The sequence below is a fragment of the Panonychus citri genome, unplaced genomic scaffold (genome assembly GCF_014898815.1).
Source record: "Panonychus citri isolate SS breed McGregor unplaced genomic scaffold, ASM1489881v1 Contig00134, whole genome shotgun sequence".
In the NCBI taxonomy this organism is placed as follows: Eukaryota; Metazoa; Arthropoda; class Arachnida; order Trombidiformes; family Tetranychidae; genus Panonychus; species Panonychus citri.
This window is the reverse complement of record NW_026515539.1, coordinates 3653153-3677482: the sequence shown is the minus strand read 5'-3', so window position 1 is coordinate 3677482 and position 24330 is coordinate 3653153. Positions and strand designations below refer to the sequence as shown.

General features: G+C 28.5%; 1 protein-coding gene across 1 annotated transcript; it reads right to left on the bottom strand.

Moving 5' to 3' along the window:
• Positions 1-7256: 7256 nt before the first annotated feature.
• LOC128391621 (transmembrane protein 41A-like) lies at positions 7257-24299 on the bottom strand. The gene is made up of 4 exons (XM_053351536.1): positions 24081-24299; positions 23137-23320; positions 19440-19740; positions 7257-7763 (listed from the first exon to the last, which is right to left on the bottom strand). Exons 1-4 carry the CDS (start codon positions 24185-24187, stop codon positions 7534-7536), a joined length of 822 nt encoding a protein of 273 aa, XP_053207511.1. The 5' UTR covers positions 24188-24299; the 3' UTR covers positions 7257-7533.
• Between the last annotated feature and the right edge of the window lie 31 nt (positions 24300-24330).

Below are 24330 nucleotides of genomic sequence, written 5' to 3'. Positions count from 1 at the left end.
TTGAACAACAAATTTTAAATGAACCGCCAACTGATGTTGTTATGGAAGAGTTAATCGAAAATCAAGACAATAATTTGAATGGACCGCCAGACGTTTATGGAGAAAATTTAAACGAAGAGCAAAATAATAATCCAAATAATCCGCCAAACACGAGTGGAGACGCAAACGTACAGCAGACTAGCAATAACAAGTTTAATAATTCATCAGTAGATGGTGGTATAGTCACTCGATCTAGAAAAGGTAAAAATTTTGAATTGTTGAAAAGGCAAATGATTAATGTTGCCAATGATGACGACATCGATGACGAAACTGATGACGAGGATGATGATGAATTTATGGTTGACAACAGTCAAGATTCATGTGACGAAGAAGTGGTTGGTAACAACGATACAGATGATGATGATTACTCGTCTACTGATGATTCAATTACTGATTCTGAATCTGATTATACCGATGATGATTTTGCGTTTTTACTTGAATCGGATGATGATGGTGATGGTGGTTCAACTGAAATACGGACTCAGCAATCAAATCGAGATTTAAGAAGTATAAATAGATCATCAGAGAAAAAGATTGAATCGTGTGTAACACTTTACAATCAGCGACCTCTTTCAAAATTTCCAATAACTTTGCCGAAAAATCCACCGCAAAACATAAAAAGCGAAACCTACAATCATAAAAGACCAAAGCACTCTAGAGACAAAGTCATAGGTGTTCCTAGTGTGGAAATTGTTGACGACTTGGAAATTGCCGCTATAAATTCTATAACCTACCATAAGAATTGGAATTTGGTACCAATTTATTACATTTTAAATTCAAAACCACACTTCAACAAAGCATTAATCAAGACCCCGTTTGGTGTTAAATTGAGAAATTTTTATCCCGAATATGGTTTGGATGCATGTAATGTAACCTTGAAACGAGTCAACAATACAAATGTAGATCAAAGTTACCCGTACTACATTGTTTATGGAGCTATTCCTGAACATATGACTGAAGCAGTCTATTATTATTTGTCTGAGTATTTCACCACAAACGGAAAAAAATCGTCTGATTTAAACTATTTAAAGGATGGAGAGTTAGAATCTTTTGCCTACAGTTATTATTGTTTATCGTCGACTGATTTGTTGGACTGGGATGAAAGTTTGGAACGTACAAAAATTAAACAACTAATACTTTATGCTTTAAACATTTTACCAGATAAAAAATTGAGTCTTGATTTGGGATCGCAATTGGAAAGTTTCACTTCTAAAACCATCAACGCAACCTTTTTGCTCTACGTAAAAAAAAGATTTCTGGATATAATGCTTTCAATTTCTGAATGCACGTCATCTTTAAAAAAACATATCAAAGATGTTTGGTTTTTTTTAATGAAACAATGCAACATTCATCACTACATGTGTCCACATACTTTGGCAAGAATTACAAGAACAACTGTACAAACTTGTCATTATTTGCTGGAACGTTACAATCAATTTAACTTGCATGGTATCAGGATACATAAAAATGATGTGATAAACTTTTTCAAATTTCTACCAGTTGCTTTGGATTCATTGGATAGCAAATTTTCACAATTGCATAAAGTTTTTTCATCAGTCTACAATCACATTATCAAAATGTTTGCCCATTATTTGGTTTCAATTGGTGCAGGTGACATTGGTGGCATTGTAACTCTACGTGATTTGAATACGTTTACAAAGGACCTTAATCAACTTATTTCTCAAAATTTTCACAACATCAAGTTTACAGAGTTTAACATTCGAAATTTTATCCTAGAATCGCACATACTTTCTTTGATGCGTGTGGCAAAAGATAAATTAACATTGGATGTTAGGTTTGAACCGCAAGTGTTTGAATCTTTAAACAACATTGCCACATTGATGTTGTTCAATTGTGTAGCAGATTTGGCAATAATTAATTTCCATAGAATAGCGTCGATGGAACAAACTTTTATGGCGATTATATTTCGATTAAATTGTTTCTTTCAAAGTAAAGAGTTATCAGTTTGGAACAAAGAATACAGATGGTGCCATTCAAACGACATAAAAGATTACAAGGTTTATGATTCGACTGTCAGTCAAACAAAACGACGATACACGAAAGTGAACAGAACAAAGATGGAAAATGAAATTAAAAGATTGAAACGAGATCAAGAATTGGATTATAGAGCAGGTTTAAACATAGCAATAAAACGTTCAGCGCAGGATCAGAAAAAAATTGTTGCCAAGCGTGGCACAGGCAAATAGGATTTCGATGATTTATGCTTACAAATTCTATGAAGTTTACAGAATACACTACTATTTGAACAATTAAAACACTGTGCGCATACCTCACAAGATCGTAACTCTTTTATTTTTTCGGTACACAATTCATCAAAATCTCCCATCATAATGTACAAATTACCCCAATCAATATTTTTCTGACACATTTTCTTCACCGTAACATAGTCACTTGTACGACATTCCCATATAATACAACCATACGAACATGGACAGGGTAATCCTTTTTTTATAAAAATGTACAATTTCCTAGGCCAAACACTTTTCGAGCTAAGATAACACTTTGTGTGAGAATCGTCCATTTTTTTATCAATCGTAGGAATAAAACCGTAATAGATACATTTGTTACCATCTATGGATACCTCAGTGTATTGGTAAGACAAGATTTGGCCTCCAATCACACGGTCTCGCAACGTTTGTCGTTTAATCATTGATGTTGGTAAAACGTCGACATGCATTTTAAATTGCCATCTTTTGTGGAGCATTTTTTATAGAAAAGTTTTCAGGTAAACAACTCATTAAACTCTGCATCAGTTAAGATTGTACAGTCCAACGTTTCAATTTTATACAGCAAAGTTGTCCCAATAAATACATTTTACCAATTTTGTACTGTTTGCCAATCGGTGTGCAAGTAAACACTTGGTTCATGTTGACTGGAAAAAAGACGTTTTCAATTTCAAATCACCAAGATCGGGTCCGTGGAATAAAAAGTTTGGATGACGGAGACAATAAGTTTTCACAAAAGTAAACAAAATTTGACTCTCGGCAAATTCTTCTGTGGACGTAGACACACTTATTTCCAACAAATTAATTGATCTTAAATCACTAGTTTCAAGTAACTCTTTAATTTTTGTTTGAGATAACGGTCGATCACGTTTAATCATAAAATGAGCGAAATTGCTAACCAAACATTTTATTTTCTCGCTTTCACATAAATTCTCACATGGACACGTTAACGACATAATCTACTAAACAACTGTACTGTAGAAACTGAAAGGACATTTATTTTATAGCTCAATTTTGCCACGACTGGGATAACTATGTTGTAAAAAAAACAAAGTCTGAATTTATTTAATGTCACAACGTGATACAGTTAACAATGATTCAGAAACAAACTAAATTTTATAAAAAAAACTTATTTAATGTCACGACTGGATACAGTTACTAAAGTATACAATTCATTACGTTTAACAATTCTGTTAAATCTTTTGTGAAATGGAGTTAAACAGACGCCACACTGTAAACGTTTAATTAATTTGATGCAAGTCGAACATGCTCCATGTGAACATGAATCAAACCAAACAAATCTGGATCCAGCAACTTTCTTGTCCAGACAAACATAACAATCAAATGTGTCATCATAAAGTGCTTGGAACGCTTGGTTGGTTTTTGAGGTGTTTGTCTGTGGAACGTTTGATTTGATACCATTTTTATACATGTTGAATAAAGCCTCGTATTCGTCTTGAACAGCCATAAGTGTGTCAGCAGTTTTTTGATAAATTTTATTCCATCGGTTTAACATTAGTTTCGAATGAACCATTTAACGTTTAATTTTTTTAATTGTTTGAATATGATCCTTTAGAACTTTACCACATTTGTAACGAATTTCGTCCGCCTTAACATCAAACGGTGATTCAGTTTGCGTCGCATCAATTGTCTCTTCCGTAAATAACTTGTTAATTGACTCAAAATCATTGAAAATTTCCTCATCAGAAGCAATAGTATTTTCACTGTAAATTTGGCACTTGCTCATTTCATCGTCAATTTCAGCTTTGGACAGATTAACTTGGGGCACTAGATTGCTGTCTGTTTTAGACAATATTTCAATCAGCGATTTATTAACACACGCGCAACTAAAGTCGGAACTAGTCATAGTCGTTGATGAAGATGGTAAAGCTGAAGATGTAGAAGCTTGAAGATAATCAAAACAAGACATGTTTTGTTTGTTTTTACTGTTTTACTTAAAAAATTCAAAGTGAATGTATAAATGATCTCATCTGTTTATACAGGGCGTTTTTTTTATCCACTACGGCTATTACACTGAATATCTCCGGAACTAAAAGTCATATGAATGTGAGACTTGACCAGAGGGCTAAACAGAATTGAAGCGCTCGACCCTACGATTTTCAAGGTCATTGAGGTCATTTAACGAAGGTAGCATTTAAAGGTCATTTTAAGGTCGTCGTGTGAAAGAACAAATCAAATCACACCTCAGATTTTATTTTGAACTGTCTGTGATGAACGGATTGGAAGATAGGCATGTTTCAATCTGAAAACACTTCAAGAGTTAAGTTTATAAGAAAAGGCTGTATCTCAGCTGCCTTTTGACGGAATATCATCAAACCTTAGGTTTGAGTGTAACTTTTTGTGCTCTTTCACACGACGACCTTAAAATGACCTTTAAATGCTACCTTCGTTAAATGACCTCAATGACCTTGAAAATCGTAGGTCGGCGCTCTTGTGATAATCATTCTGCTGTTTTAATTCTAACCATCAATGAATGCCCTATATAAAAATAAACCTATTAAAAGTCACAAGATTAAATTGCTGACAATGAATTCAGTTAATCAGTATTCCGATTAAGTTGATACAAAATTGATTATCATGACATTAGATTGTAATTAAATATATTACATGATGAATTAAGATAATGACCAATTTAATTTCAATCAACCAATTCAATAGAGTTGATGATAAACAAGATAATTGTTCATATCCATCATCATCATCATCATCATCATCATGGTAAGAATTGAATTGATATCATGAAAATTTGAATAATAACAAGTTGGTTATTCAGTTGAATTTAAATATTCTGGTTCATGAAATCACATTGAATCTTAATGTAAATTTGTGATCATTTTCTGTGAGTAAATTTAACAATACAATCTACAATTAACGGTAGACAATCAGTTGATTGTTGATTAACTTATGGTGAATCGTAATCATAAGTTAAACATCAATTATGCTCATGGAAACTGGTGAAATAATTAAAACAGTAAAGTTAATTATTTCCAATTGATACCATTGAGAAATTAGTTGATTGTTGATAAGATAATTATATTAATTTTGATTATCGTGCCATGTTAATTGTTACCGTCACGCTTGCACATTTTTATCAATGAGCAAAATGATTGGGTGATAATCAGTTGAAATAATTATTGTTCATCAGCCGTATCATTATCACCACCATGAATCAACACTGAATCGAGTGATGAACTTCATTTAATAATAACTGAATTTACATATTCTCAGGAAATTATATCTTCAGTTAATTAAAGACACAATTTCATGGAGATTGAGAATCAAATTTCTTACGATTAATTTTTCTTTGTTTCCAATTTGGTTCCATTTAAATACAATGTTGACAGAATTCATTTGTAATCATAATCATTATCATTGTTATTCCAATGATAATCAATCAGAATACAAAGGGTGTGACAAAAATAATATCAAAATAATGGTCAAGGTTTTTAATATTATCGAAATGGTGAAAGGTTTGATGTTATCATCATTTCCAGTTAGAGTCTTGGTTAAAATACTAATGTGATATTATCTTGTAAATGTCTATGGGTGATGATGAAAATAATGATCATGATAAACCAGAAGTAAATTGGATAACTGATAATATCAAGTTTTACGTTTTAATGTTCCGGTTGATTCAGAATAAGAAGATAAATGATTAACTGGTTAATTTATTAATATCTTTCTGATGGCTATTAACAAATATGAGAAAAGGACAGAAAATTGTGATGACGTGACTAACGGGAATATTATCATCGATTAGATGAACCGGAAGTTTACCTATGAGATAAAATGAGAAAAAAGAAGATAAAAAAGAGCAAGAGAGAGAGAGAGAGAGAGAGAGATGGTGATGATGATGAAAAGATGAAAAGATGAAATTGTAGACAAAAGATACAAAACAGAGACAATGAAAATCGTCATCTTTATCTTCTTGTTCATCATCAAATCTAATCAAATAACTAATAACTTCCATGACGCTGAAATTTTTTGACTCATACATGATTACCTTGGAATTGGATGCTATAATTGACTTTCAAAACCAAGGGGTGACTGAAAGTTCTGCTTCGCGAAAACACCTTCAAACGACCTCTGGTCACGTTCTGTGCTTCTCAATGACCTTGACCTTGCACAGCATTTCTTATAATTAAATCGCAAGATGAACATCTCTTTTTGTGTCTTTTTTACATTATAGCTCCTGAACAAAAAATTTGCAACGAAGAGCAACAAAGAATCATGTTTGACTCTGTGGATGATTATGAAGAGATCGAGCTAGTTTCATTGACCGATGTGATTTTCTATGCAAACGAAGCGCGTTCACTAAATCAAAAAGACCAAAGCCAATTCTATAAGCTCATTTGGAATAGATAAATCAAGAAACCGATCAACAAGCTAATTTTAAGTTGAGATAATAGTCTCTCAGTATATGGAATAAATTTTCAAAAATCAACTGAACAATTAAATTTTGTATTTTCTTTATTTACTATCAATTAACTTTGATTATTTAACATTTAGACTTGAATATGTAATAAGAGTAAATTTTTGGACGTTTGGTTGGGTTGTGTCGGTAGCTCATTTATTTAGAAATTTCTTTCAAGATTAATCATGATCAGTTTTTGATTTCATTTTTTTAATCTCTATTTCTTGTTAATTAGCTAATTAAACTCATCATTTCAATCATGATAAACAAAAGGAATCAGTTGTCATCAGTATTTATCGCACTGAAATAAAAACACCAAGAATAGAATCAACGAATCAGAATAATCTAAATATCTAATTAATTTGATCATCATCATCATGGAAGTTGATCTGAATATTATTCATGAAAATTGCCTTTTTTTATTGTTCTTCATGAATTATCTGAACAAAAGCTGATGTTCATTTAAATACAGAAAAAAATTGCATTAATATTTTTACCTGATATTTTAATAATCCAGGTAATCACAAATTTCTAGGTTAACAAGTTGAACTGTTTCCAATAACTTGTATTTATATAAAATATTACATGAATATCATGATGATTTAGGTGATAAATGAATAAAATATTCATTACATATTATTAAATTCAGTGATAAATGTTACCTTGATATGATTATTAAATCTTTGGTATTGAATATTTAAGTATTATCATCACTTAAAATTTGTTGTCATTGTTTTCAATTATTATATTGCTCCAATTATCTTGGTTAATATTTGATTTGATTGTTGCTGTTTTCCACTTTAATTGTTATATTTAACTGGTAATCAATGGGTTGGTTGATGTACTTTTCTGAACTTTATCAGGTTGTTTTAAATTGCTCTCTGATTTGATTAACCGACGACTAATTAAACCAGGAATTAAGGCAACAAATGCAATTCCCATTAAGGTTAATATTGTGCTCGGAGTAAAAACATCATCCATTGATTTTAGTGTTGACAGTAAACATCCAGTTTGAACACATATGAAATTGTAAGGCATTAAACCTGAAAAGTAAATTAGATCAAGTTATTAGTTTTGATGATTTAATTAATTGTTACAATATAACATTTGCTTATTATAATAAATGATGAAAATTCACAGAAAAAAATTGATAATCTAATAGTCGGAGTGAAAATTTTGTCTCCAATCTTATCATTTAAAAAATGGTTACAATTACCAAGTAAAAAACTGTTGATCTAATTATTTGACTCTTTTGATTTAATGAGTTGGAATTGGATTAGTTTAATTATTGTAACTCCATTTAACTAGATTAAGTACATTTTAGATTGTTAATTGTTTCTATTTGTAATTAAATAAAAGGGATTGTTTTATTGGTAAAAGAAGTTGATTTAGTTAAGAATTAACATTTTCCTTAGATTATCTTTGTTTTTCTAACTGTAAATATCTTGTATTCTGAGCAAGTCTCAGTCTTGGTGCTTATTAGGAATCATTTATTCACCAAAAGGTGAAATCATATTAACCATCATGTTAATGACCTGAGAATCATGAATTACCTAATTGTAGATATAAAAAAAATATATAAACACTGTCAATATCAACACATTGACTAAAGTCAATCTTGATGATCAAGTAAATTGTAACAAAACTCACAAGTTGATTGTTTATTCTGGTCTATCAATTGTAATCATTATTTGATATTATCCTGAAGCTGTTCAGTTGCGATTCTCATTCTGAGAAAACTAACAAAAGATGGACAGAGAAATTTACTAATATTGATAATCATTTCAAGATTTTCATGAGGTGTACCAGGTAAGTTTTGTAGTGAACTATTGTCGACTCCATGAAACTGATCACTGATTCATGGAGATCAGAATTAGAGAGAGAGAAAAGTTTTGTTTATGTATTATTTATCCTCGACGATTCCACAATGAAGATGATAATAGAGATAATTTATTTCAGTTATCACCTTTTCTGGGTTTGTATCAACTAATAGTAGTAAATATTATCTTCATCATGATAATAATGATGATATTTTAGATGAAATTGATGATATAAGATAACTTATGGTGAAAAAAATCAGAGTATATTCATGGGAGTTTTTTTTTCATTTGTACGATTTTTTTCTGGTTCCATGAACTTTTCCATGTGCCGTGACTTGTTCATCCATCTTCACTTCTCATCTCACCCACACTCATTTTCCACCTTCGAGAATTACATAATCAATCCACCTCCCACTCTCTATCATTTCCATGTTTCTACCTTGTATTCCATCATTCAAGATTCATCAGGTAAAATTTCAAATTTTTTGATAATTCAAAAAAGAATTAAAAACATGTGAATACATTGTAATGGAACTTATTGCAAGTTCCAAAAGAATTGATATTCTCATGCTAAATCTTATTCACAATGAAAACTTGAATCTTTATTTTGATAGAAACTAAATGGTTGATCCTTGTTAGAGTGAGAAAATTGAACTTTTATCATAAATCTGAAGAGAAGATGAAAAATTTGAGTGACCTGTTTCTCTTACCAAATGAGTTTCAACTATAAAGAAACTGGGAATTCTGAAATTTCTACCACCGAGACACATAAAATTCAGCGACAATATCAAAATTTCAGTGGCTCAGTTTACTGTTTATCGTATTGAACAAATAAAGTTTACGATTTCAATAGACTTATCTAATTGATTGCTATTCTGATAATCAGAGAATACAAAATTCATCATCTTCTGTTGAAAACAAAGTGCTAATGTGTTTTATTGATTATCTGACTATCTATTATTATCCCAATTGTTAATAAGAATTCAGATTCAATGGTGAAAATGAAAGAAAACAGTTTATCTTTTTGGTTTAATCTGAAACTGAATCTACCCTGAAAGTAATCAGATTGCATTTTATCAAATCACAGAGGAAAAGAGAGAGAGAAAGAGAAAGAAAGAAAGAGAGAGAGAGAGAGAGAAAACTTTTAATATGATATCTAATAATTGAATTGTTTTTCCTACCTCATTATTATCATTCTGATATACTTGCTGATTGAATGATTATCATGATTGAATCATCATCATGTTTGAATATCATGTTATCATCTACTTGAATGTGAACAATATTCATGATAATTGGCTGATTGGTGAATAGATGATTATCTTATGTACACTTAAGGAAAGAGCTAAAAAACAACATTCATATAAGAATCAGGGAATTCATAAGAAACATGGTATCCGAATGAATATTCAATCTATTATCATGATAGAAAAAAAAATTCTGATATCAAGATGAGATGAAGATTACTTTTATTCAGTTCAATGATCTTCAGCATTGAGCTTAAATGAACTGAAAATAAGAAGTGAAACTGATTCGATGTGTCATTTATTTTTTTTTCATGTTTTCTTGTTTTTTTCAGGGTAACCTTTGAATTTCTCATTAATAAAACCTAATTAATCTATTTCATGAGCTCAATAAGTTATTTTAATGATAATAACTCGAGGGTGGAAGGGCAAAAAAATGAGAAAAATTTACATGTTCGAGGAAAGTTGCGCAAAGAGTGAATCTGAACCAAAGCTGAATCACGAAACTCTGAATAATTTGAATTTCTAGTCGAGTTTCCAGATTAATGTTCATCTTGGAAAACTTTTTCTTCTCGCTTATTTGTATGAGCTTTTTCATTTGAGTTCAGAATATCAAGTTGAACCATGAAGATGGTTACAATATATGAATCTGAATTGTCAAAGTTTCATCATCATGGGAATTCAATTGTTTCCATGAAAGTAAATAGATTCAGTGATTATGCCCTTTGGTCAACCTGTCAGGGTCTCAACCTTTTTTCCATGTAGAAAATTAAATTGCGAATTAATCTCAATTGAGAAAGTTATCCATAACATTAGAACTCAATCTACCTGATTCAGGAAAAGTATCTCTATAAGCGTCTCTCTTAGTTCCTAATTTATTTGAGTATTAATACCATGACCCAGATTAATCTGTACTCGCCCTGAGTAGATTAAATAACTTCGAGCCATCATAACGATGGTTTTTCAGATCAGCACAAGAATTTTTCTCGAATCGTAGAATCGTTATCCTGAGAATATGTTTGTTTCCAATTGATCATCTTCATGATTTTCAAACAGTCACAGTTTTAGGATTCAAAAGAAAATCAATTTAATCGCAATTATGATAATCGCACCGACTGACAATTGGATTGATAAAACAATTAATATCAATAGATGATTTTTGCATGAAGAAAAAGATTCAGTTGGAACTGAAAGTGAAAATAATTGAATAAAATTTCGAGACAGTGAAGTTAATCAGAATCTAATAGTTATCAAGGAAAATTCATACAGAACTGATATTATTTCAAAGAAAATCATGAATGGAATTGAGGAAGAAAAAGTTTCAATGAAAATGATTTAATGAAATGTAAATTGAACTGATAATTTCCACAGAACTTTTTTTCCTCAATTTCCACAAGTGAATCTGATAAGATATTCAATTTCCAGGATTATTATCATGATTATTTTCATATTTACATGAAGTTAAAATGATAATAGCACCATGATAACTGAGGATAGATTCATTTCATTAACCATGACAATGAATCTTATTTCATTGAATTTCATTTATCTTTTATTCAACTATTATTTGTTAAATTTAACCTTAAATTCTGATTATTCAGGTTTCAGTTTCATTCAAAACTCATGTTATCTCATGATGGGGAAAATGAAACTTATATACATTCATATCTATCTAATTACAAGATTTAGAGTATTTTTACCATAAGAATCCGATCCTTCTGAATACTTATTGAATCTTATATCAACGAAATAACTCAGAATCAGAACTAATCTCTATTGGTAACTATTAATATTCTGAAACTTTCATCATTTTATTTCCAAATAAAAAACTCTCATGGTGAGAAAGACCATGAAAAAATGCTCATAGTCGAATTGAAATTAGAACTTATTTTTTTTCATAAAAGTTTTTAAGATTTTGTTTATAATTATCATGAAAATAATAATGAATATCATGTTTAATATGACAATTCAATAAAATGCTATGAAATTAAAATATATGAATCTCTGAGTTTCATGCAGAGATTCAAATGAATGATGGGAAATTATCATGACAAAAATAGCATTGAATTAATTTTTGGCATAATTTAAACTGATCATGACAATTAGTTAATTTTTATCAAATCCTTTTAATGTAAAAGTTTAATTGTAACTCATCATGTTCACTAGACTCAAATAGATTCAAGCTGATAATTGAATATTCCTAAATTAAATCAGGAATAATCTTGATAATCTTAAGCTCACCTATTGACCCTAATTAGCATCACCAAATTATCCCAGTGACGATTTATTCAAGCCTCATCATGATAATCCGTTTATATCATCAATCTAATGGCTTATTAACTATTAATAAGTAACAATTTATAAACAATAAAGGATCACCATTTACAAATGAAGATAATCATAGTTTCATGATAATAGTGTTTGAATAAATTGAGATAATCCTGAATTATCATCAGGATGAGAACAAAAAAATGAGCATTCAAATTAACAATTCTGATACAAAAGTTAAATCAACAGAATCACAGGATGAATTTTAAATAAGACTCATAGACAATCAATATAATATTGATACAATTGAATCTTGTTTCTCAAGCTAATAAATAAAAAGTACCATGTAAATTGAATCAGATTATGAAAAAAAATAATCAATTTCCAATGATAATTGAAATTCATAGCGATCATTGAACCAACAGTATCAAGTCACATTCTGTAAAACTAAACTCAATGGTTTTTATGATAAGTTCAATTCATGATAATCATTATAATGATAATTTAAATTGTAAACAAAAAAACATCAAAAAATTATCATGAAAATGTTTAAATTATTCATTGTAAAGGTTAACATTACGATAAATAATTTAATCAGCAAGAGAGTATGTAAAGGTATATCAAGTCCAGTGGAACAGAAAAACTAACATTTACATTGGAAGATGAAAATCATTTTTACCAGAAATTTAACTCATGATAATTGAGGAAATTTTCAAAAATAATGGTAATGAAATTTGTAATCATGGGAAAGTTTTCAGGGGAAGAAGTGAATTTACTGTCTCCAGCGTTTCATGATATTTTACAAGAGAAAATGAATCAATATTTGGTGTAATTTTTACTGAACATTGGTGCTGATGTTGAGGTTTACCATGGGCGTAGAAAATGCCCAAAATACATTAATTTCAGGGGGAAAAGAAAATATGAAATATTCTGTGTTGAATAGGATATTAATACAAAATGTAATCTAAATTTCGTAACTTAAGTTACTCTGTAACAAAATTTACCCTGAAAAACTTGGTGTAATTCAGAGTGAAAATATGGAACATGTTAGTGAGTTTACATGTTCAACCTCAATGAAGATTAAAAAAAATTGAGTATCCTGATTTTCATCATGAAATTCAGGCAAGAGTTACTTAACTTCAATGAAATTCAGTTAGTTTTTCATGAAATATCATGAGATAATATCATGGTGATGTTGATGATAATGGGGATGACAATTTGATTGTTGTTATTATACATGTAGCTTCAGTCACGAATTGATTTAAATGGTTCCATGGTATTTTTTTTCAAATTTTCACCCAACAAAAAAAATGAAACTTTCAAAATTAATCTTTTCAGATTTCCAATCTCATATTATGTTAGCAATTATCAATAGTTATCGGATTTTCCGATTTATCTGAACAATTTGATTCATCGTCTATGATGAAATAACGATATGAATATCATGAGATTTCAAACTTGAATGAACTTTTACCTTCATGGTGGATAAAAATAAGATAAGCAAATTAATCAGAGACTGTGACTCGTTTGAAGGAAATTCAAAGATACCTGTTGCTTGGGTGTATTAATTAATCTAGAATCTTAAAATGAATTCATTAGAAATTAATTTCTTCACTTTAATATTATATTAATGATTTAATCTGCTATTGATGATAATTTACTGTTAGCTAATTACAAAATTAAAGATGAGAAATTAGATAGTTGATCTTCATGATCAACTCTGTTGGTTGGTTAATTGTCAACATCACTTGTGAGCATAATTGCTAATTAATTGCTGAGAGGAAGCGAAAAAAACTCATAAGATATTGTAAGGATAGAACTGAATGAAAAATTAGTGTTATCCATAGTTTCTTATAGTGAAAACTCAGATAATGATCATATTCTTATCCATAGCATCTTGAGAATCTTCCGGCTCAGAATTATTCTCCAGAATTTTTCTCAGCATTCTCAACAATCACTTACCTAGAAAAGACAATTGTGAAGACATTGGTGAAAACATTCACCAAGGATGGAGAGAGAGAGAGAGAGTTTCGCTTTTCCTTCAATAAATCAAGTTAATTAGTTTGCTTTCCATGTGAAATAGTGTAACCATGTAACAAGACTATCATGAAAACCATGAAGCTCTGAGCTTTTCTTGATTTTGTCAAACAAAAAAGTAAAGAAAAATTGTCAGTAGCATGAAGATGAGCAGAAAGGTACACAAAATAAAAGAAAGGTGGAAATAGGAACCATGAATATACAAGAATTAAATGAATTGATACAAAAGGGAATTGAAATGGTTAAGTATGTTACTATTTAAATAATAGAAGTAAAAAAAACAATAGCCCAAGAGAATGAAAATTATTATTCTGATATAGATAATGAGTAATATCATGATTATTAAAATAAACTGAGTAACAGATTATATTTTATTTACAGTTTTCGTAACATTTTCAGTCTCTGTTTGTTTCTTATTCAAAATGAATTTTCCAATTGAGATTCATGATCTCTTAGGGAATTTCCATCTAGAGAGAGAGAGAGGTAAGATTTTCATTGATGAAAACAATTATTAAAGAAAAATTAATAACAGTAATAAATTTACTACATAAGGTTCTAACAATTAAGTGAATTAATTATCTATTAACAATTGATGCTGAAAGTTATCATCAGATAATTAACTTAATGATAAAAATCAACAGAATCAACGGTTAACATGATAATTTGTTTGATTGTTTCAATAAGATCTCATCTTTTAATGATATAATCTTTTCCTTTCCATCATGATTGTCACGTTACACCAATTCCATCATAATCATGGTAGTTGATATGAAACTTTTATTACGAGTAATCAAAAGTTCTGGGAAACTTTTTACTCTGGTTTTTCATCAACATGGAAAGCGAAAAATTATATTCTTTCAAATCAATATAGCTAATAATATTGAAAGAAAATAATAATATTAATATGAAAAGTCAATAGTTGATCTGTTGGAACCTAATAGTCGATGATTTAGCAAATGTGATCAGAACTTTTATCGAAAGTAAATGTTGGTTTATTAAAGGCCAGCAACTCAATGTATCTGCGTAGTCGATTCATTTACTAATTACTTGAGTAAATTTCATTCTGTTAATGGGAATCAGTTATAATCCTGAAAATTTTTCGTTTCTCATTCTATCGTAGGATCATGGTGATGATGATGAGAGTTCTAATAACAGAAAACAGCATAGGAATAAAATGAGCAAAGGTAATAGAGTCTTAAGAATGAGTTAGCTAATCTTGATTAACAAGTTTCATCACACAAATAGAGTTGATAAAGATAATCGTTGGTCATTCGTGGAGTGACCATAATATAATTTAATCTATATATGTATTTGGTTCAGAATCTATTCAGAAAAATATATCATGAGTACCAACAGAATTTCAATCTAATCAAGTAAATGAAAATTTTTCAAATATTATCTCAAGAAAATATTATCACTCTTTTGGTTGATGATATAATAAGGTATGACCGGTAAAGAATGGAAGTAGTATATTCAAACTTTCATGGTTATTCTGGGTTTGAATTTATTTTCTCGAAATTAGTATATTATTAATGAGCAGTTTTTTACCTTCAATTCAATATATTTTGCGAGCTAATTCGATCATGTAAAGTTATGAAAAATCAGATTTTTAGAATATGTACCAAAAGAAAATAGTGTAATTTTATAGAGGTAACGTTAGGTAAAAATCTAATTCTTCAAGAAAACAGAGTCAATGATGAAAATTCTAGTTTAGAGATATTTATGAATGTTGTTTCAATATGTCAGAGTGTTTTCAGAAGAAAAAAATTATTTTCATTAGTCCAAAATTCGAAAAAAGTTCGAACCGGATATTGCGTCATTTTTTCTCAAATTCGTCGGAACCGCGAAATTTTTTCACATTTTTATTCTCAAAATCACAATAAATTATTACTCTACATCGAATAATACCAAAAAAATTTTCATATTATCTCAAATAGTTAAAAAGTTAATAATACTGTTTAAATTGTCGCGCGAATTTAATAAAAATACTCGATTTTACCAATCTAAATTAAATAAAATTGTCCTAATTAGTTAATTGTTATCTAAATACGTCAAAATTTCATATCAATGTGAAGCTTAAATTGTGCTGATTATGATTCTACTAGAAAAAAATTAGTCTGGACTATCAAATTAGCTTAATTAAATTTAAAAAAATTACTCGAAATTTTCGATCGTAATTTGATCGAAGTGATCTGGACGACGGGCTTTTGCTTAAATCGATCTTTTTTACCTTATACTCGACTTCTAGTAACTCAATAAGTCTTTCAGAAAAAAATCATTTTCAGAACCAATTTCATTAATTAATTATTAGATTCCAAAGTTTACTTCCATTCTTTACCGGTCATACCTTATAAGTGATGAAATAATATTTAACTATTCAGGTTGATTAAAGTGAGTGTAAAATTAGTAAAAACTTATCATCGAGTAAATTTCTGGTCAATTAATATCTTGAGGTTGGTCAAGTTGATGATAAACAAATAGAAGGGACCATTTAATATACTGATAAAATCCAGAGAAACGTCAAAATGTCAACAATAGTCTTTTGATAAGTTCAAGAATCGACTGGAAAAGGTCACACTTATGGGATATTTTTTTTTTCTTCTTCTTTCATTATCTTTTTCATTCTCATCTTTTTCCACTCTTGACCGATCCATCTTCATCCTTGGACAAAATTTTGACAATATGATACACACCAATTCTTATTATTAAATTCAAAAGATAACCTTGACTATCTTTCTCGGATTTCATATGTTCTGTGGATTATTGAAATTCCCACTCGTCACAACTTCAATGGTCATCACACATTAGATCAAGTTCAATCTATAATAATAATAATTTTACTGGTCAATCAAATGAACATGATTAAATTAAACAAAACTAAATCATCAGTTATTCAATCTATTAATACAAATATTAATAGATTGAATTTGAGAAATCAAATTGAGGTTAAAACAACGATATTATTGAATTGAATTGATTTGTGTTAATAATTAACATGGATGACAAATTGATTCAGTTTGGTGATGGATGATTATTTAGAGATAATCAAAAGTTAGAAATTTGTAAATTTTCATCAGCTGAAAATCTTATGAAAGAAAAAAAAATTGTCATGTTTCAGTGGAGGAACAATTTTCCGGAAAGATTTTATCAAGAACTGTCATGTTATCTGTTCGGGTTACGAAAAAAAAAGAGATAATCAATGTTACAATTCTTGCAAGTTGATATTGTTTTCTGTGAGTTACCATGGATAAAGGTTATTGAGAAATTACGTTAACACCAAGGAAAGATAACTATCATTATCGTTAGAATAGTTCTAAGTATTTGATGGATTAAATGGATTCAGTTGTTGACAAATAGAAAACAAAATAAGGTGATCGACTCGGTAGTATTCATTTTCTACATTAACATGTTAATTCATTGATTGAACTTGATGGTTATCATTAGGAAACATTTTCTTGAGAAATCAATTTTCGTATCAGTTACATCATTTGAATTTGCATCTCTTGTGGTTATTGGAATAACCTCTTAATATATATAGCATTTGAATGACCTCAATGACCTTGTAGAACTTATCGTTCTGTAATCGTAAATGTGATGATGATTATAAAATTCATTGTTCTCATGATATTATCTCAGGGTAAATATCCTTAAAATTATGAAAACGCCTAATATTTTATCATTTTGATGAACTGAATAATCATTCATTTGAATTTGATTAAATATTTATCGAGTGATTTACATTACAATCAAGAATTAAGATCATTCAATTTACTTGGATAATTCATCACTTTATATGATTTTATCTGATTGAGATTACTAACTAATCTAATTAATCTTTAATCATAATTGTTAATTTTTTTTGTGTCATTCATCTTGTAGTTTCAATCATCACCATTAATAAGGTTTAAATGTCATTTTTAATTAACTCTTGAACAGGTAAATCATTAATCATCACAAGGTACTCATATATAAAAACAATATTAACAATTAATGAAGTTGGTTAATATATTCAATATTAATTATGTATTAAAGTAATTTATCATTGACCAAGATTAACAGTTAAAACAATTAATCAATTAGATTAAGAAGATGAGAAAATTTAAATTAGTTACAATGATTTGAAATGCCGGGGAAAAGGCAAACAATTATTTAACTAAATTAAGTTAATTAATTGTTAATAAGTGAATTTAGGAAATATATAAAAGTCATATGAAATTATCATTATCGTTTAATGTTAACAATTAATCATCATTATCGGATTAATAGTTGACTTTTCCTACTAAATTGTTACAATAGTTGTTAACGATTGATATTATCAGGACACCATGAAAAGTATGATGAAATTAACGGGACAATTAAGATTACAATTAATGACTCTGATGGGGAATCGTAAATAACAATCAACTATTATAATATAACTAACCGAGTAGAAAGTCAAAGTGATTTTGATTGATTTATGAAGCTTAATTTGTGACAAAATGATGATGATAACATTTCCAATTAACAGAATGATATTGACAATTAAAAGTATGATAAACAATCAATTTGGTGAAGTGTAAACACAAAAATAATAACACATTTGTCTCATAATCAAAGTTAAATGTCAAGGGGAATTGTTTTCAAAAAAAAATGAATTCAATTCAACATCTTATATGTATCATATGATTAGATACAACATGTTCATATATCCTTGTGTTCAGATTCAGTAGTTCAGAGTTTTATCAGATAATTTCATTTTTTTTTCTCTCCCTCGGCTCCAAGACATGAAATAAAGGATTTAGATTCAATTTCATGAGCTCAGCTCTGGAGAAGCTCTTAAATATTGTACTCAGGATAAATGTGATGATCAATATATATACTCAACTTTATCTCTACTTTTGGATAACCATGTGCATGGAGATTCAGTTATTTCATTGTAATAACTTTTCGTTTTCCACAAAAGTAATACAATAATTGGTTATTCAAGTGTAAAAATGGCTACTGTCCACAAACAGAATGGACATTGTAATAATATTAATAAATATCAACTGAAATGTGAAGGAAAAATTTTACGCATTTTTTTGTAGGTCAAAAGATATAAATTTCAATGATTTTTTTTACCAAAATGTTTTGTTACTTTTGTTTTGTCACTGAATCAACTTTGGGACCAATTAAATAATAAAATGCAATTGATACTATACTTTTTACCTGTGATTGTAAATTATCACCTGATATTATTATCGATAACTATCTCTCTTGATAAACAATTAAAATTACTATTAATATACATGTAAGTTATTAGGGATTATCAATCTGTGAATAATCAATAGTCTTGAGACGGGAAAGATTAGGTGAAGTTTTAATTACTTACCAATGAAAACGGAGATGAAAAAAAGATGCAAAGGTATTCCGATTATTGGTGATGCAATATTGAGGAACCAGTTTGGTGTCATTGGGAATAATCGTAAAAATAGTAGATAATAAATTAATGTGGACCGATTTTCGTCCACTTTTCGTCTAAGTACAGTTAATTGTCCAGCAAATCGCCTTGATATCCAAGATTTACCACAAAAGTTTGATAACAGGTAACAAAAAGTTGCACCGATTGCTGTTAGGAGGCAAGCGACTGTGAATCCTGCTTGTAATCCAAATAGTGCTCCAGATAATAGATTCTGAAAGAAAATCAATATCGATAAAATTAAGTAACAACAACACAAAGAGTCAAGTTGGTTAACCTGTTTACAAACAAATCAACCATCAAGACTAAGATTTGAATATAAATTTTCATGTTAAATATTTTGATTTAACAGTAACAATTAACTTGGAATTTTTTTTCATGTAAATCATACGATTGATTGATATTGTGTTATCATATTAATAGCAAGCAATCAGAATTAACATTTCATTCAGGTTATCATGTAGATAACTAATTTATATTCATTGTAACCTTATGATTTGTTTGATCTGTTTAATTTACATATAAATTCAATAAGAAAAATATCAACATCTTAATTCATTCACCATAGAAAGTAAAAGTCTCAATCATATTTGATTTTACGATAAAATGAATGAATATAATATAAATAACAATCTAAACAATCAGCTAATTACTAAGCAAGAAATCAAGTTAATCTAAATATTAGATACGATGGGTTATCATTTCTAAATTAAGGGTAAATCAATCAATGAATAAATAAGATAAACTTTTAAAGTCTTTTAAAATTTAGGTTCAGGGTTTTCATGATGATTCTTGACTTGATAAAGTTTCAGAGTCTATTTAATGTTGGACAATTTAAGTTTACATGTACTAAAAGTTATAAACAAATTGTTTATTCAGGAACAAAATAATTGGATATATTTTCAAGATGATTGACTGAGTAGTTTCAGATACCTTTTAGATTATCATGTTTTCACCCTGAACATTATCATGACTTTTGGTAACCATGATTAGTGTTAACAGCAATGAAAGATTATAACAATCAGATTATCTGTGAAAATGGTTAATTTGGAAATAGTATTTACAAAAGTAAATAATATTGATAGGTGATAATGTTAATCTAAATCAAGATAAATTGTAGTTTGTTTGATTTAAATAAATGGTTAATGATTTAAAAGAAAGAAGAAGAAAAAAAGTGATCGTGATTGTGAAAAGGAAACAACAATCAACTATTAGAAAGTTACAATCAATTGGAATCACAATTGAATTGGTAATAAGTTTCCATAGAGAATAAGAAGGAGAAAATTGATTGAAAGTTCATTTTCCGATGAAATCATGATTTCTGATTACTCAGTACAACTATTGAACTGATCAAATGTTTAAATACTTATTATAAAGTTTCATTATTATTCACAATCAAGGTTGATTGTTTATCGAAATGTTCAATTACTTTGACTGTGAAAATTGAGTTAAACGAGAGAGAGAGAGAGAGAGAGAGAAAAATTACAACTAATTGTGATTGAAATTGTTCATTGATTGCTGTTGATGGTGTTTGTTTATTGTTTTCTGTAGACATTATTAACTATTAATAGTATTTTTCTCAACGTCACCATTTCAATCAAAATTAATCATGATAATAATTGTAATCAGCAATTGTTTGTAGTTATGTTGACCTCGTAACCAGAGACTAAAATAATCTGATAAACAATCAATGAAATTTCAAATCAATCAACTAATAGTGTCAATCAAAAAATAAAAATGTACATTAAATACATTTTATCAATAGTATTAAGTATCAACATTTATAAATAATTTGGCTTAATATTAAATCAACATGGGATAAAATTGATTGTTATAATCATATCATATATATTACATGTTCAACTATTAATATTAATAAATCAGAATAATTTAGTTGGGATTGTAAGTTAATATTTCTCACAGTTTACCTAATAGAAATAATAAAAAAAACTTCCTATTAGTTAATTGTGAGTACGATAATTGAGTTAACACTGTTATCTTATTGTTGATTGAAAAATCAAATTAATTAATCATGAATTTAAATTGATTGATTATTATTGACAACAATCATCGACAACAAATTGAATTTGAATTCTAATAGAAAGGTAAAAGTGAATGAGTTGATTGCTTTTATCTGAATCTAGGAAAATGATAATAATAAAGATGATGAAAGTTTCATTGATTCAACAAAATTAATCACAATTTGCTGAATCAATGAGCATAATTGTTGATTAAAGATGTTGAGTATTGTGATATTGTGATATTCAGTTGTGCAGGGTGATGCTCAATGTTACTTTCATGACAACATTTGATGGAGAGTAAGAAGAGAGAGAAGAGGAAAAAGTTCTGATTTAGATAAACATGATAGAGAAAATAATCCAAAAATATCCATTGAAACTCTGAATTGGTTCCAATATTTTCTTTATCATCTTCTTATTGTTCTGTTACTTTTTCCACCATGATGATGATGATGATGGATAAGAAGAGCAACAAAGAAGAGGAATGAAAATTTCTTGTTATTTGTATCGTTAACAAGAACAGGATTCTTGTTATTTTGGTGAATATTCTTGAGGTTCTTTCAGAATCTATCAATCTGAGAAAAGAACAAGAATTCACCATTTTGAACGAAAAAAGTAAAGAAACGGATGATAGAGAATCTCAAGATAGAAAATAGGTAATATCACGGAGAGAGTATCAAATGATATTGTAGAAATAATATGTAGAAATATCATGAAGAATATTATTCAACTGAGAATTTTTCATATGAATATATATATTTTATCGTTGAGTCTATTCATTCTCATCCTAATTCTTATGGTTCAAGAGAAAAGTTTAACATTGGATATACTTTGATTTTTCTTCATTTTATTTTCACTATTTACTTCTTAATCTTTTGATAAATCCTCTTGAGAGTTTCAAGTTAACCATAAATATCCTTTTTTGTACCTTTCTTTTTTTCTGAATCTTTTATTGTAGTTATTGATTCAGTTTCAATTTCAGACAAAATGATGAGGGGGGAAAGATAATATAAGACTCATGACAAAGAGAAGTTTCAATTTTTAGAGATAATCATGAGAGAGTTGATTATGTTAACAAAGGATTCGTCTTATATATACATTATGTATATATTTTAATCACTTCGATTAAAGTAACGATTAAAATGTGATCGTTATAAGATTGTTTTGGATGATCGATTGAAAATTCAGAGAGAGAGAGAGAGAATAAATTCAGATACCTGATGATATCTGATTTCTTAATCCATATTCATTGGTAATCGTGTTAATCAATTGAAAATTTTAAATTGTTATCAAATTATCAATTGGTTAGGTTTGGGCTGCAATTAGTATTATTATCATATGTTAAGCAGATTTACTCATTGAGGATTTACATGAATCAGCTGTGACATAGAAAGGGAATAGTTTTAAATGGTTAAATTTAATTACCATAGATTAGGTAATTGATACTGGTTGATTACTTTTAGTGATAAGTTTGTTTCGGTGTAATAGTAAAATTAAACAAAAATGAATATGCTCATCTAATGAAGGCTAAAATGTAACCAAGGGAATCATTATATTACTTGAACATTTTATTCTGAGAGTTTACAACTTACCATAAAAACTGAACCCGGAATAGCAAAGGTTTGCTTGAAAAGGTATGCAGATGAAAATAATAGTAATACATAGGATTTATTATCCTGGAAATACTCTTCTAGTATTTGGGAGACCTTTTGTAATTCCTCTAAATTGCTGGGAAATTTTAGATGATTCGATTGCATCTCATGTTGATCTGTTTCCCTGTTTGGATACATAAAAATAGAAAAGAAAAGAAAAAATTAGTTCACATTAACACTATTATATAATATATTATATGTTTCATCTTTGATTTTGTTGGGATGGATTGAGAATCACTTATTGTCAATAACAGTTATATTTTTTTACCATCACATTGTTTATACCATTGAGTTGATTTGTTACACAAATAAAACAGTCAATTAGTTGAATCAAATTGAAGAAGCTTCTTGATGATGATGATATTTTTTTTTCTTTTCTCATTCTTTTCTCTTTCTATTATCATTTTTAAAGTTATACATTCAAGTTAACTGAGTTGGAAAAAGGTTTTACATCAATCAAACCCTAAATCCATACACTGTATTAGCTTGAATATAAATTTTACTTGGAAAAACATATCCTTATATTCATGACAAGGACACATATTAATAGTTTAATTTGACAACAGTAATCAACTCATTTTGACAAATCAAAACACACAGAAAAGAGAAAAACATTAATTGTATAAGTCAAAACAATTCACACTTAAAATTACATTAACAAAGACAACGAGACAAACTAAATAAGAATTAATCAAATTACCAAATCAAACCAAAAGATATTCACATATCTATTTATACAGAAATCATTCTAGCACTTACAAAAATACACATATATAAATTGTCCAATTGTAAAGACAATGACAATCAAGGAAATAAAAAAAAACAAAATGGATAATCAAATTAAGAATCAGATTAAGAAAGAAATTAAAATGAAATCAATTTACCTTTGATTAAGAGCAGGTACATTAATGGAAAGGAAATACAACCACAATATCGACAGAGAGAATATACAAATAAGAGTAACAAGTTTAAATGGAATCTTGAAGACCATAATTAAAAAATAAGAACAACAATTAAAATTAATTAGAAACAATAATGGAATCACAATTAATATTATTGTTTACATTTCTTTTACATCAAACATATGATTGGAATTAAAAGAGAATAGAATTTTTTTTTGTTCGAATTTAGTGT